Source organism: Mugil cephalus, chromosome 4 (assembly GCF_022458985.1).
Source record: "Mugil cephalus isolate CIBA_MC_2020 chromosome 4, CIBA_Mcephalus_1.1, whole genome shotgun sequence".
In the NCBI taxonomy this organism is placed as follows: domain Eukaryota; kingdom Metazoa; phylum Chordata; class Actinopteri; order Mugiliformes; family Mugilidae; genus Mugil; species Mugil cephalus.
This window is the reverse complement of record NC_061773.1, coordinates 23548413-23563470: the sequence shown is the minus strand read 5'-3', so window position 1 is coordinate 23563470 and position 15058 is coordinate 23548413. Positions and strand designations below refer to the sequence as shown.

The following is a 15058-nucleotide window of genomic DNA, read 5'->3' as shown; positions in this document are numbered from 1 at the left end:
AAAACTACTGCATATTTCAGTTCCAACCGACTAACAAAAATGCACTTCCTGAACTGCTGCTCTACAGACATAGACGCTACCAACTATTGGAAGCTGAATATTTTTCACTGTACAGTTCATATCTGAATTTGAGTTCTTTCCCCTTCCATTTCACATACACAATCAAGTTTGTCTTATTATGTGAATTTTCAGTGGTTATGGCAATAGTTTAAAAGAATAATCAGCAGAAAACCTGAATTGTAAAATGTGAAATGTATGAAATGCATCTGGTTGTGTTAGATATTCTGCAAACCTGCATTGTGTTCAATATAGTGAGGAGCAGCTCAAATGATTAACATTAACCTCCTATTATTCCAGCCTTTTTGCAAAAAAAACAAAAAACGAAAGCGGCTAATTAGGACAAAGTAAATCTGTTCGTGAACATTTTGGAACTCAAAGTCATGCTCTTGCTCATGCTCTTTTTGAAAGTCAAGACTCTGAATTTTCTGTCACAAAAGTCAGAATTACTTTAAGTGGTATTGTTCTTGAGGAATCACAGTTGGCACATAATTAGAAAGAAGAAGAAGAAGAAGTTGTTGGGTTCACCTGAATTTTTTTGATTTGGTTGAATCCTATAATGACTTTTATCAATGAAATCAATTGCACGCAGCATTTACTCAAACACAACTTGTGTGCAGAGCTCTGATTGGTTCAAAAAGCTACTGCTGTCCCATTTACCACCCAGAGGAACGTTAAAGCTTTAAAACAGACATATTAAGTGACTGGTCTGACAGGTGGACAGGGGACGATAATGCTGCCACCTAGAGGTGTATTGTTTTTTTGCAGCAGTACGAAGGGGTGAGAACTTTGGAAACGCTGGGATCAAAGAACCAGCTGCAGCGTTGGTTTGCCCTCATCTCCTGTGCCAGAGAAGTTACACACAACATTGTGACCACTGACAGCAGAAGTAAATAACACTGAACCATCTTGTGACAATTCAAAGTTCTGCTGGGAAACTTTTGGACCTGGCATTCACGCAGATGTGAGTTATGGAAATGTACCACCAACCTAGACCAGACCAGGCACCTCAACCACATAGCAATGACAGTAGGATGGAGCTTGACACACACACAAAAACTGTTTAGGAACAACTAAACGAATCCCAGATTCGTCAAGTATCTGTGCGACAATCAATATAGACCCCATCTTTAAACCCATAGGACCCAAAGGTTACCCCACTAACAACATCCTGTTCCCAGACACCACAGGACACAATCAAGAGAAGGTCCATGTCCATTCTCTGATGAGTCAAAGCTGGAGGCAAAAGGGACACCTAAATAAATGTTTTGCCTGATTGGTGTAACTCATAAGAAATTGGATAGATTTGTATGAGCCTAGATGCTGAGTATGTGCTGCCCACTGCTCCAAGTTAAAATCACTGTTCTCTGTACAAATTTATAAGTTAGGTAGGTTAAGAGAACTTCGTACTTGGTCGATATTGCTAATTTACACGTTGTACAGGACTCACTGTTCATTCGGTTCGTTTGAAATAAATTAAACACGGCAGGTTTAAACTTCTAGATGAATCCTTGTGAACCCCATGAGCTTCAGGAACCAGCACAAGATGGAAAGTTCAGCTCGTTGGCGCAAAACCAGCGGTGGAAAAGACACTTGAAATCATCAGAGAACCAAAGACAGACATCCAGAAGCTGGAGGCAGAGAGCTGGACAAAGTAAAAGTTGCATGGAAAGGATGATTTAATGATGATGGAGTAATATTAAGCTATATCTATATCTAGGAGTCCAATGAAGCAAAAAACTTGATTAGACTAAACACATGGACGCTCTCTGTGAGTAAGATGAGAGTCGTCTGTACTATCTCATGAGACTTAGGGCCTTGAGTGTGTGCAGAATCATACTGCAGATGTTCCATCACTTGGTGGTAGCCAGTGTCATCTCCTTCACTATAATGTGCTGGAGCAGCAACATGAAGTCAGCTGGCGCCAGCAAACTCAACAAACTTATCAGTAAAGCTGGCTCTGTCCTGGGAGTGGAGCTGGAGTCTTCGGTGGATACTTCTCATGTGTACAGCACTGATTCCATGATGGTTTTTTTTCATCACTTCTTGAGAAATTATTGTTTTTCTGTGTCTGCATTTACCAGATTGTATTTTTATTATTTTGTGTTCAATTAACCAGGTGATAAAAAAAGAATACATTTACTTTGGCAAACTCTTCCAGGAAGGTCAAAGTCAGTTAACCTCCTGAGACCCTACGTCCTCATATGGGGACATTAAGTTTTAGGTTTTATTGCAGTTTATTCTGCTTCATTTAAGCCTGTTGTCCTCGTTAGTGGACACTTTAGTCTGCCATCTAGTGGTAGCAAAGGGTCAGTACACTAGTCGATAAAAGCACATTTCATCTGACTCATTCTACGGACAATCACAGGATGTGGATGAGGAACAGAACCCATCAAATTTTATGGTTAAAACTTATATATTTATTCTTATTAACGTGTCTAGTGTGACATGACGCACAAATTTCATCAATAGCAACACGCTACAACCTCGCTAATTAGCAAGTACTCGTTTGAGGATGTTGGGACTTCATTGTTCTGTCTTTGCTCAGTGATGTTCAGGCATTAAAATAAACAGTTTTATATTTTTACACATTGGGTAACTTTATTATAATATAAATAATTAAATAATCCCAGTGTTCACATAGGAAGGAGGACTTAATGACTACTACTTCCTGTTGAAAGATGATGCTTAGTTTTTATATGTCTTAGGTCGTACTGATCCAAAATACCTTGAAAAAATAAAAAGCTCAGGTCTAAAGAGGCTAAGTGCTGTCACAGTACTTAAAGGCCACTCAGGAGTCACCTCCAGTCTCTTGTGATCCGTAGTCAGACATTTTATCCTTGAACGTGGATTATGAACTGTAACCGATGTTGGCCCAGGAGATGCTCCTCATTACTGGGCCTTCAGCCTTCCCTGCTTTAGTTTCAGATGACAGCTCAGGACCACGGCTTTACGTTGCCTTACCACTGCAGATAAAAATAGCGGGAAAAAGTCCCCGTCATTCAAGTGAGATTACCCAACATTTGGTTAGTATTGCAAGGTACAGTGTTTTCCACTATGTTTTCACACTTTAAATGCATGACTGGCCCTCTCTGCAAACAGTAAAACACTACCTGCACCGACACAGGACTACACGATCCACATACAGTTCATCTGTCTTGGCCTGTTATGACAAAAAAAATACATGAATCTATTATTAACTGTACATTATTTCGTATATAAGCAATGTATTTACGCCATAAAACAAATTCTAGTTGTATATCTTGCTATTTTCAGAACTAGCCCGTTAGCATGCTGGCTAGGTAGGTAATATACATCTTTTCAATTAGCGACGTCAGAACTCTGACACAACTAAACTGAAGGGATGATAGCTGGGATTGGATTACATGGTGCCTGATGCCATTTATTTTATTATACAGATTGTGAAATGTAATAGGTTGGCGATTTGAAGCTCCAACTCAACATAAGGCCTTAATTAGCTATGGAGCCCTGTATACTCAAGAAATAACTGTAATTGCCCCTAATTGACGTTAGGGGGCGCCACTGGCCTTTCATAAACTTTATGTCTAACCTTATTGTTTGATGCGATGACTTCTAAATAGCACACCAAACTATTTAACGACCTGGATGATTTAAAATGAATGATGCACGGGGGATTTTGCAGGTGCACTGGTCTGTGCGCTCAGCAGAGTTTTCTTTTCGTTGTTTTTTTTTGTTTTTTGCTCCTCCTGTTCTCATATCAACGGTGAGAGGCTGCGTCTTTTCTCAGAGGATGCCGGCGTGAATGGGCTGATCCACTTGCAGGGATTGTAGCTGGAGGAGACAGCAGGACGACAGGGAAGAAACTATCCGTGGAGATTTTGCTGCGTAAAACCTTTGCTTTAAAAAGCCTCAACAATAGACCGGGCACTATAACTGGAATATGCTCATGTGGTAAAAGTTTTCTTTTCTTTTTTCTTTTTTTTCTAAGTGCATCCATCAGCAGCACTGTGCGCCTCTCTGACCCGCGGACCCCGGTGATCTCAGTGACATCATGCGGATTATTTTGTTGTTAATCCTGGCAGCTGCTGGTCCTGATGGGAGCTGGGGATGTCAGCTGCCCCACGACTGGCGACCGCAGACGGAAGCGTGCCGCGCCGAGCTGGCGGAGATCATCGTCTTTGCCAAGGTGCTGGCCCTGCACAAGGAGTCGTACAGCGTCTACAACTACCTGCCGTGGCAGCACGACACCGACCTGCTCTTCTCCGCCGAGATTGAACTCCTGTGCGACCAGGCGTGGGGCAGCATGCTGGAAGTCCCCACCGGCTCCAGGTTTAATGTCACCGGACTGGGCTACTTCCCCTGCTTCTCCTACAGCGTCACCAAAGACAACAACTACTACTTCTTTCTAAGGTGAAGGACTATTATATATGTATCTATCACAGGTGCATGACATTTTTCCCATGCAACACATAAATCAACCACAGCAATTAACAACTAACATTGAGTCTTAAAGACACAACCAGTTATGCAGCTGTGCTTCATATATTCTCTATCATAAATTACCTCATCCTTAGAGTTTGAAGCCCAGGATGTAACTATTCTCTGTAGCTGTCCTAAGATGACTCCACACACATTGCACATATAATACATCAAGGTAGTTCAACTCAGCACAGATCTTCAATCCAGAAATGTGACACACAGATTTTTCTTTTAGAAAACATCTGGCTGGGGACAATAACAGTGTCCATTCTTCATGTCTGCACTAGTAAAATAAAGACGCTTCTACTTAAAGGTCACTTGCAAAACTCTGGCCTCAAAATGTCGCTGAACTGGCTCAAGTACCTGTCCACACTGACACCTGACACAGCTACAGATTAAAACCTGAGGAGCAAGTTTCAGCTTTTAATTATCTCAAATGGTGAAAATAAAAGTAACTCCATCATCTGAGCGGTTAAAGTTTTTGGAAATCTCTAGATGTTGTCAGCTTTGAATATTTCGAACAATCCTTCCATTTCTTGAGGATGTGATTCTTTTTCTGTGTTTGATGGATCCATGAATTGAATGCCTGAACGCCGTTTCCAATGACAACCAGTTTCCATTTAGGCCTGTTCTGGAGAGAAAATAAAGACTCTCAAAGGGTCCAGTCATTCTGCGCTCTGAATGGCTGCTATCCTCAAACAGGTATATTCCCTTTCACCCGTCATCTGTCTTTGTGACGACCTGATTTCGGGTTAATAATGCATGTAATAACTGGCCAAACCTTCCACTCAGATTTCTCCAAAGTATGTAGCAGCTTAATTCTTAAACATGTGTTGGACAGAAACAACACTGTTACTCAGGAAACGTCAATTGCATTCCAGCCTGCGTAATTACAGAGCCAGACACTGAAGCTTGAAGGTGAACCTACAAAGAATTCTCGCTTATTAGAGTTATCAGCACACCAGCAGCTGGGTGGACCACCTCTGGTTCTGCTTAAATACACCAGTATGCCATACGATGAAGGGAACGAGTGCTGACAGGACTTACCGATATTTTTCTGTACATTCTGCTCATAAACTGATGAAGACTTAGATATTCAGAAGGGGGGCACTGAAAAAGCATTCCTCAAGTTTGATGTTTGGCCGTCCCAAATATGGGTCTCGCAGCAGCGCCAACAACAACAACAGTAATTTATAGCATATGTTACACATCATATATGCAAAGTCACACATGTGTGACCGGGTATTGCTGTGCGGGATGTCGACTGAGAGGCTTTTAATATGATTTCACCGGTCTGAGCTAATCGTGCCTGCGGGGGTGACTCTGCTGTCCCCTGTTGTGATGGAGAAACCTCTCCCTGTAATCAGGCGGACAGCCCCTATCGGAAACTTCATGAGCCCGGACGAAGAAAAGCGCGTTTTTCAGTGCAGACCTGAAGACAATTAAGAAGCAGTGATGACTACAGTGAACCATTACTGGTCTTTCTCAGTGTTTACCAAGCAGATAATGAAAGCTCACATTTTCCTGTGCAAAACAAGTTGGACCACAAATGATAGGTCTACCATAAACAAAATGTCCTTCACATGGGTATGTAATAAGGTAGTAATTATGGAGGGTTTCATTATCCTCTGTTGGTACACCTAAGGGTAACTACTACAGAGATCGTTGCAGTTTTACTTAAGAATGTCCAAAAAAGGCGAGTGGGTTTGCAGAGTTTTAAGCCATGACCTGGATGACTGAGAACCTTCACAGACATATGCTTAAGAATATGTACTTTAATGCCTGAGTACAGTAATGTGTGGTCTCCACAGCTCTAGAGAACTATTCACTGAATAAGATGTTTCCCTCAAATTTTACCGAGATTGATGATGAGTTTTATCTCATACATGCCTCCCACGTTAAAATCCACTTATGTGTTGACCCCTCATCCTTGTTTGGACTTTTTGTCTCTATTAATAATGTCTAATAGCAGCCACTACAATGTCACAGCGAATAAGCTGGGGTTGTTGTTTTGTTTTTTTTTATGTGTCCCTGACACAAGCTGTTTGTTAATGCTAACGCTAAAAGTAATCTGCCAGTGCTCTTACTGCACAAATTACTCCTGCTGCCTTCAGGCGGTCCAAGATATAGGTTGACATTTTGGATGTAAATTCATTACATATATTTATTTATTTTTAAATTTTATGGGTGCCCTATACAAGCTGTTTGTTAATGCTAACGCTAAAAGATAATCTGCCAGTGCTGGTCCACAACTTACTCCTTCTATCTTCAAGCAGTCTAAGAAATAGGTTGACATTTTGAATATAAATTCAAACTGTTACTAGTCGATGGCAAATAATATCATTTGTATTTGACTCTAAAGTGAAGACAATAGCTAGCGGTTGTTAAGCTTAGCATAGCATAGCATAGCATAGCATAAACACTGGAAAAAAGCGGGCAGGTAGCTCGTCTGGCTCTGGCCAAAGACAACAGAATCAATCTACCATGACCTCTAGAGTGAAACAATTAGTTTTATCCAAAAAAAAAAAAAAAAAAAAAAAAAAAGTGAAAATCAGCAGGAGGTAATGAGCCAGAGTATTTCTGGGCTTGGAGGAACAATTCCTGAAGTTGTAGAAAAGTGCCTACCCTTGCCAGGGCATCAGCTAATCAAGATGTTAAGTGTAAGTGTATAAGCAGACCATGGAGGAAGCACCAGGAGGATTTTGTCACCTTTAAACAAAGCCAAGCAAGCATGCTTCTAGCCTTTGTATGAAGCTTTCAGCAAAGAGAAAGCAATGTGTGTTTTCCAGTTACTCCTTCAAATGAGACAAGCTCATAGTGGTGTACTTCAATTATCTCCTAAGGATCTTTATTGCTTGTAAGTACTTTATAACTTTCCAAGGACTGCTTGCTTTTATCTGATGTGGCATTCGGGACCGCTGCACCCAAATGCTCATACATCAGTTGGTTTGAAGAAATGAGATATGGCCTAACATTGTCAGTGTTTGCATTCCCTCCTTCACTGCATTCTTGCCAGCTTGAGCCTCCTCGTTGTGAACCCAAAACATTCGGGTTTGAAGTTTCAAAGGAGGATTGTTGTGGCTACGCTGCGAATCCGTGCTGACTCGCAAGTAAAATACAACAACTTCTCATCACCGTCTCCAGTGGGCATTCGCTTCCTGTTATAAGAGCCCAAAAAACAAAATCTCGGACCAAAATAGTCTTTCCAATCCGTCATGAGTATAGACTCCCCGGACAGGACAAATGAGGGCCTATCATGGAGAAAAATGCAGTGGAGGATTTCCCTTAAGACCTCTAAATAAGACAGATTGAGTGTTCTGCTTAATCCACGTTTGCTTTCAGCCCATGTTTCACTCCTTTAATATTTCTGACTTCCCTGTCAATGGAAACCAACCAGATACAGGAACTTAAAGGCGATGAAACGTGCATATTAACATCAACTGTTTCGAAAGCATTTGCGCCCATGCTGCTTTTAGTACAATGGGCGCTCTGTAAAAAAAAAAAAGGTTTGTTGAGTTCATTTGAGTTATTTGTTCTTTTAAGTTATTTTTCCTGGAATTGCGGAGGCCAGACAAGTTTCTCTGGCTCGACGGTCCTTCATCTAACCTTTGACTTTTTCTGTTGATGCAAAACTTCAACTCTCTTATTCCTCTTACAACACACATACCCACACACAAAACACAGACACACAGTCGCTGATAGGGGCGGCCAAACTTTTCGTATCCCTTGAGGGATACAAGATGGAATCCAGATGTACAAAACCCTGCAGCTTTAAGACTTCCTAAAGATATGAAACATGCACCGTAAATCCCTTTGGCTTGTAATTTGCAGGTTTGAGTCATTCCGCTAATGCTTTTATTTGCATAAAAATAGACAGAAATCTGTTAACAATTTTGCTTTTTGTCAGTTCATCTAACATCACTAAATACTCAGTGTTTCTGAGTCAAGCACGTCCATTTGTTTCAATTTGAATTGAGTCCGGATGACAATTAAAGCTGCAGTGTGGAAACTGTGAATATATTGGAAGCTAATTTACCTGTAAAAGTCCCACGCTATAGCTTTACGTATTACGTGATGTGTTTCTCCGACTCGGGCCTTTCTGTTTGCATGTTCTCCCTGTGTCTGCGTGGGTTTTCTCCGGGTACTCCGGTTTACTCCCACCCTCCAAAGACATGCTCGTTGGGTTAACTGGTGATTCTAAATTGCAAATGGTTGCTTGTCTCTGTGTTAGCCCTGCGATAGACAGGGTATACTCCACCTCTCGCCCAATGAAAGCTGGGATAGGATCCAAAAACCCCCATGACCCCAGTGAGGATAAGTGGCAGTGGAAGATGAGATGATGTCTTTCTTTGAATGCCATCTTTCTTGTCACACGAATTTACTGACGCCCCTTTTACCTCAAACATGACATAGGGCTAATTCACCAATGCGCCACCATTAACGATCATGTTACAACACATTTGATTTGTTTGACTGAAAAAAAAGAACAATCAGTCTCTTATGAGAGTAAACCAAAACTTTTGAGCTGCTCACAGTCCTGGAGCTTCTACAATGACACAGTCTGACAGGCAGGTACATCAACGTCATCGTGTAAATTAGCGGATCGATGTGGCATTCATGTTCACATCGAAGCCAAGCTGATAAAATCTTTGCTCAATGTGAAAGGGGCCTAAAGATATGTATTTTTGTGTTTATTTACCATTGGATAGGCCAAATGGTTTGAGTTGGACTTAGACATAATTTATCAGTCACTAACAAATAGTCTCAACAACTGTCCCCAGAAAGTTTAACTTAAATTTACACTTTACAGGTTTCTGCCCATCACGGGGTCATTAAAGTGCTACTCATTGGGGAAAAGAAGCATAAAAAGGAATAAAAAAAACAGTATCAAAGTGGAGTATTTGGTCACTGAGTGACCATAGTCATGTGAGTCTCAAGTGGGCACCACCCACAGATGTTCTTAATAAAACCCTTGACTCCCCAGTTTATAAACCCAGTTGTACAGAACAGAAGAAGTGATCTGGATCGGTGCTGAAAAATCTTGACAAAAAACCCAAAGAGTCCAGTTGCCTTTGTTTCAGGTTTGGTTTTGGATATGCCATGATGACTGAGAATCACTGGATCAATGGAGTATTTCCCATTTTTGCCACGCAGGATGGATGAGAACTACAACATTGTTCCCCACGGAGTGAACTTCCAGGACGCCATCTTCCCTGACACCGTAGACAACCACCGCATGTTCGCCAGCCTCTTCCAGTTCTCCAACTGCACACCTGGAACCCAAGTCCACACCTTTACTCCAGAGTGGGAGGCGCAGGAGGACAGCCGGGTACGTAGCCACGCAGAACCATCAACACAGACCCGATGTGGTGTTGATAAAATGCTTGAAAGAAACATCTAATTTCATTCAGTTGTTAAAGGTCTGTAGTGGCTTCACAGATACTTGGGTAATAGAGTGGAATAAACCCAGAGAGCCAAGTGTATTGTGGTTCGCCTAAATAGGATTCAGTATTACATCTTGTTTTTTGTGTAACAGTGTAACAGTGAAGACGTTGGCAAAGTAATATGTTTTTATTACAAGGGAAACCAGAAACACATTTCCAGAGGTTTGGCCACACAATGAACTCACTATGTTTAAAAGGAAAAAAAAACACAATCACTAAAGTAAAACCAGGGAAAGTGGATACACCATAAAAGTATATTACCACTGTTAATCACCAAATGGTTCCTGGATTACAGAGACAGGACCGTGAATATTTGTAACTTAACAGTGCCAGGGAATCTGACGCTCACTTGATACCCTCATAAGGATGCACATTTAACTGAAAGATGGCCTTAATCAAAAGGTTCAGTCTCTGATCGCCTCTTCACAACATGCTGTCACTATTTAACTGATGAAAGCTCATTTGTACTTAAATATCACCGGTAAACACATGTCCCTGCAGTTTGTCTCACGGTCCATGTGTCAGTAGTAATATATAAATGGTTTCCAGCCACTCACTGCCGCTTTATCTGGTTTAATGAATTCAAACATTTGGCTTAATCCTGCTGATTTAGGTCATACCTCTTCTTTCTGCTTCCAATAATTGGCTGTCTGCTCATGAAAGCAAAAAATCTTCCGTGAGAATGAAAACATGGTTTTATATTTCCATTAACAGCAAACTTCTGGGTCAGGCCTGTGATTATAATTAAGGAATGGCGTGTGGATATCAGTGCAGCTTTCTTACATCATTGTCATGATTAGATTTCCTCCAAGCAAAATAAAAACAGACATTGTTGTTAACGGTACTGAGCAACCGTTGTTTAGACAACTGACCTAAACTCACATCATATCCGAACACGCAATGCACCTCATAAGATCCAGTGTCAACACAAGTAAATCACAACGGATGAAGTCATTTGAAGTAATAAAAACATTATTGTAACAATCTGTTTTACCACAGTGTCATGTCTCTAATGCAGAAATATTAGTTTGACCCATTCTGACCTGTCGGCTGTAAACCAAAGCAAAACCTGTCATAACACAAAGATACTACTAGATACCTTCCCCTCCGATACGGGAGGTGACTCAGATAATGTTTCACTGTTCAGAGATGCAACACCTAAAGTCAGAGACAATAAAAAAGCCTTCCAAGTACTGAGGGTGTGCCACATGGATGCGCTTTGGGGCCGCTAAATATTTATTTTAAAGATTATTTACAAGGCAGGAAGACTCTCTGTAGCAGTGTGGCATTGTGGGAAATGGTTTCTGGACCTTAAACCATCTCTGCTGTTTCTGTTGGGGCCATTTGTTTTGTATTTCTCTATTACTTTGTGCCATTCACCTTTGTCAGTGTACTTATTTTCTTATTATGTCCAAACACGTACAGAGAAATTACAGCACTCCTTTTTAGTATTTGAGAAATAACTTACATATCCCTCTTTACACTATAAACATTGACAGTGTTGCAGAATTGAAATGGCCTAATCTTCATTACGTCGGCCTTTGACATGATGGTGGATTTACATTTAAGTATCACAAAGAAAGACATGTTGGTAAATTGTAATGTAAGTTATATTTGTCTTTCTAGTTGAAAAATACTCAAATTACAACTGCTACACCAATATTAGATCATATGTAATAACAGAGTTTAAGTGTTTTGCAATATCATATATGTTTGATAATGCATACTAACACTTGTACAACATACGTACTGTCTGCTTGCTCTCTGGGAATCATATTTAGCTCTTTATGTCCCTCTCCTGCAGCCAAAGACCTATGATCCTATTTGGAGCCACCAAATAACTTACATTTATCTTATCAGTACTTTTTTTATATATATGAAGATCTCCTGTTCTTACTTTACACACAGTACTGTGCAAAAAGAAATGTTTTGCTTTCAAAAAATATGAATAATAATTGTTTATTTTTTATCGATTTACAAAATGCAAAGTGAGCCACAAAAAAAGACTAAGTCTAAATCAAGTTAATATTTGGTGCTGCTATCCTTTGCCTTCAAACCAGCCTCGACTTGCACAACGTCAGGGATTTTGCAGGATCGTAGACACAGTGTTCGGCCAAGTAAAGTTAGTGCAGCACATGAAAAACACATCAGGCTTATTTCCCTTCAGTAGATGTCCAGCAGTGCCATCAACTCAGAACTGTCAGAAACCAGTGGGACCAAGGTACACCCATCTACTGTCCAGACAAGTCTGGACAGATGTGGTCTTCATGGAATAGTGGCAGCCAAAAAGGCGTACACTGACATGGAAACAGGGCCAAGAGACTCAGCTATCCACTAAAACATTGGAACTAGAGTGCAGAAAAATGTCTGCACGTGCTCTGGACTGATGAGTTAAAATGTGAAATATTTGGCTGTGTGCTCACCGAAGGGCTGAGGAGCGCTGCAATAATAAGTGTCTGCTGGCAACAATGAAGCATGGTGGAGGTTCCTTGCATGTCTGGGGCTGCATTTCTGCAAATGGAGTTGGGGATTTGGTCGGGATTAATGGTGTCCTCAATGCTGAGAAATACAGGCAGATACTTATCCATCATGCAGTACCATTAGGGAGGTGTATGGCTGACCCACAATTCATTGTGCATCAGGACAAAGACCCCGAAACATACGGCCAAGGTCATTAAGAACTATCTGTAGTGATTGCATGGCCCCCACAGAGCCCTGATCTCATCATCTTATCATGGGCTGTGCCTGTGATTACATGCAGAGACAGAAGGATTTGAGGAAGTCTGCATAGTTCTCCAAGATGTTTGGAACAACCTACCAGCCGAGTACTTTCAAAAACTGTGTGCAAGTACCTAGAAGAGCTCCTGCTGTTTTAAAGGCAAAGAGTGGTCACGTCCCATATTGATTTGATTTAGATTTGCATTTTATTAATTGATGAAAATCATCTATTTACTCTTGCACGTTCTTAATTTACAGCATTTCTTTCCACCCCTACCTGAAAATTTTGCACAGTACTGTGTGTCCTAGCATGCCTGAAGAATATACATGCAAATGTGGCTTTATTGTGCAACGCTCACTGTAACAATTTGATAATGAAAAAAAAAAGAAAAATGTAGGAGAATGAATATGCTGATTAATATTTCAATCCAGCTACTACCCTGCAGCCAGTATTAGATACCTGCCTCAGTGAGCCTCTAAAGTGAAAGTCATACCGTGGCTGCACATGTGCGATTTTGTTGTTCTTTTAAACTTTATTCTTTGCATTATAACGTTTCATACTTGCACAGAAATCCCTCTGGGGCTAAAGTAAGAGCACATGGGAAACATCCACGGCTAATATTACAACAAATAATGTACTAACCAGGGATGTGGGCCGGCAGCCGGCAGCACATTTTTAACATTTCCCTCAAAGCCCTCAGTGGTTGTTATCTGATGACCGAGAATTTACATCGGTGTTTCACGCCGGTACATGTGGAAGCATTAGGATCTGCTGAGGAAATCCACGCTCAGGCACTCAGGCACTCGCGCACGCCGTCCGAGGCATCTGGAGCCAATTGTTTTCACCTAAGAAAGGTCCAGGCCTTTGGATTATCTGTCACTGCTTCACAGGCATGTTGGGTTTCATCTAAGTAAAACAGGGAGAGCGTGTTGTGTAACCACTTTCCTCACATCAGCTTGATCTTTGTTGCTATCTGGAGCGTGTTGACATTGGCTTATGTAAATTTACTGCTACATGATAATAATTAAAAAAATCCCACAGACGGTTACAGAATTTTCTAAAAAAAAAAACTTAATGAACCTTTTTTCTTCCTTTTTAGGCACAAAACATTTAAACCATCTCGAGGGATTTGGCCACAAACTCGAAAGCACTAAGCTTCTGGCATTGGTTGTTAGCTTCAAGAGCATGTCTGAAGCTTTCAGTCATTTGACTCCAGTATCAGATACAGCAGATCTGTCCAGTGCTACGTCACTAATGTGGCAGAAAAAGCTTAAATCGGACACTGGACTCTAAATGACTTAATTCAAATGGTAGTGCAGGGTGAAATTTTGTGGAAAATCTTGCACAACATACTGTGAGCTTATACTGTTAAGTTGGAGATAACCACAAATGGACCTGATTGCTAATGTTTGAGTCCAAGTGTTTTTTTTTTGTTTTGTTTTGTTTTACAGCTCTTTGCATCTTTACCAGGCATGCACCGCCTTTCCAGATAATAAAATGTGCTTACCGTAAAAGCTGTAATAGACGCGTCTTTTTCTCTTGCCTTGACAGTTGTTGTGCTCCACGGTGCAGAAGGCTCTGTTCGAGGAGGAGGAGAGAGTCAGGACTCTCTCCCAGAAAGTGCGTACCTTGGAGAAAGCCAATGGCCACCTGAAGGAGAAGGTGAAGACCATGAAACGTCTGCTACGTCTGGCACAACGGGAAACAACAAAGGAGCAGCAGACCCTCAGCTTCAAACAGCTCTACGAGTCAAAGACGCCCCAAGGCCACCCGGATCAGGACACTACCCAGAACCAAAAGACCCAACCACTGAAAAAGATCCTCTCCAAGAAGCTCAAAAACTAGAGTTTTTTTGTTTTGTTTTTTCAGTTTTGTTCAGCAAAAACCACTCTGTGTGTGAGTAAAATTTTGCCGAAGTGACAGCAAACATTATTATATTCTCCATCTTATTTCTAGAGAAATGTAATTCATCCCTTGAAGCTTTGACAGCTGCACTCTCAAACTTTGTTAATCTAACGAAACACATTGCGTTGATCGTGGTTCAGTTGACCTGTGCCACTGAGGCGACAAAACAAACTGTTTGTTCAGTGATGATTTTTTTCTGACTTACTGTTGCTATTAACTGTCCTCATCTCAACTTTCATTAGTTTAGTGGTAGCTCAAACATTTAGAGAGGACAGAACATAGATCATGTTAAATCGTTAAAAATTGAATATCTGTTTTTTTTTTTTTTCTGTGCTGGACACATCATTCATCATATAAACATTGCATTTCTTCTGAAATACTCTCATCGCAATGATTCCGAACCAGGTTTCTCTTTTTCAAAGTAAACGGGGCACAAATGTAAGTTGTGGAATAAAGTACTTGATTTGCTGAA

At 40.9% G+C, this 15058-nt stretch overlaps 1 protein-coding gene across 1 annotated transcript; it reads left to right on the top strand.

Moving 5' to 3' along the window:
- The first annotated feature begins 3716 nt into the window (after window positions 1-3716).
- Window positions 3717-15058, top strand: ccdc3b (coiled-coil domain containing 3b). Its single transcript, XM_047581940.1, has 3 exons — window positions 3717-4449; window positions 9673-9847; window positions 14233-15058. Exons 1-3 carry the CDS (start codon window positions 4091-4093, stop codon window positions 14524-14526), a joined length of 828 nt encoding a protein of 275 aa, XP_047437896.1. The 5' UTR covers window positions 3717-4090; the 3' UTR covers window positions 14527-15058.

Bases quoted from the DNA above. Each gene is read 5' to 3' on its own strand.
- ccdc3b (XM_047581940.1), top strand. From the start codon at position 4,091: ATGCGGATTATTTTGTTGTTAATCCTGGCAGCTGCTGGTCCTGATGGG. The intron at 4,450-9,672 runs GTGAAGGACTAT...TTTGCCACGCAG, and splicing joins AACTACTACTTCTTTCTAAG to GATGGATGAGAACTACAACA. The intron at 9,848-14,232 runs GTACGTAGCCAC...TTGCCTTGACAG, and splicing joins AGGCGCAGGAGGACAGCCGG to TTGTTGTGCTCCACGGTGCA.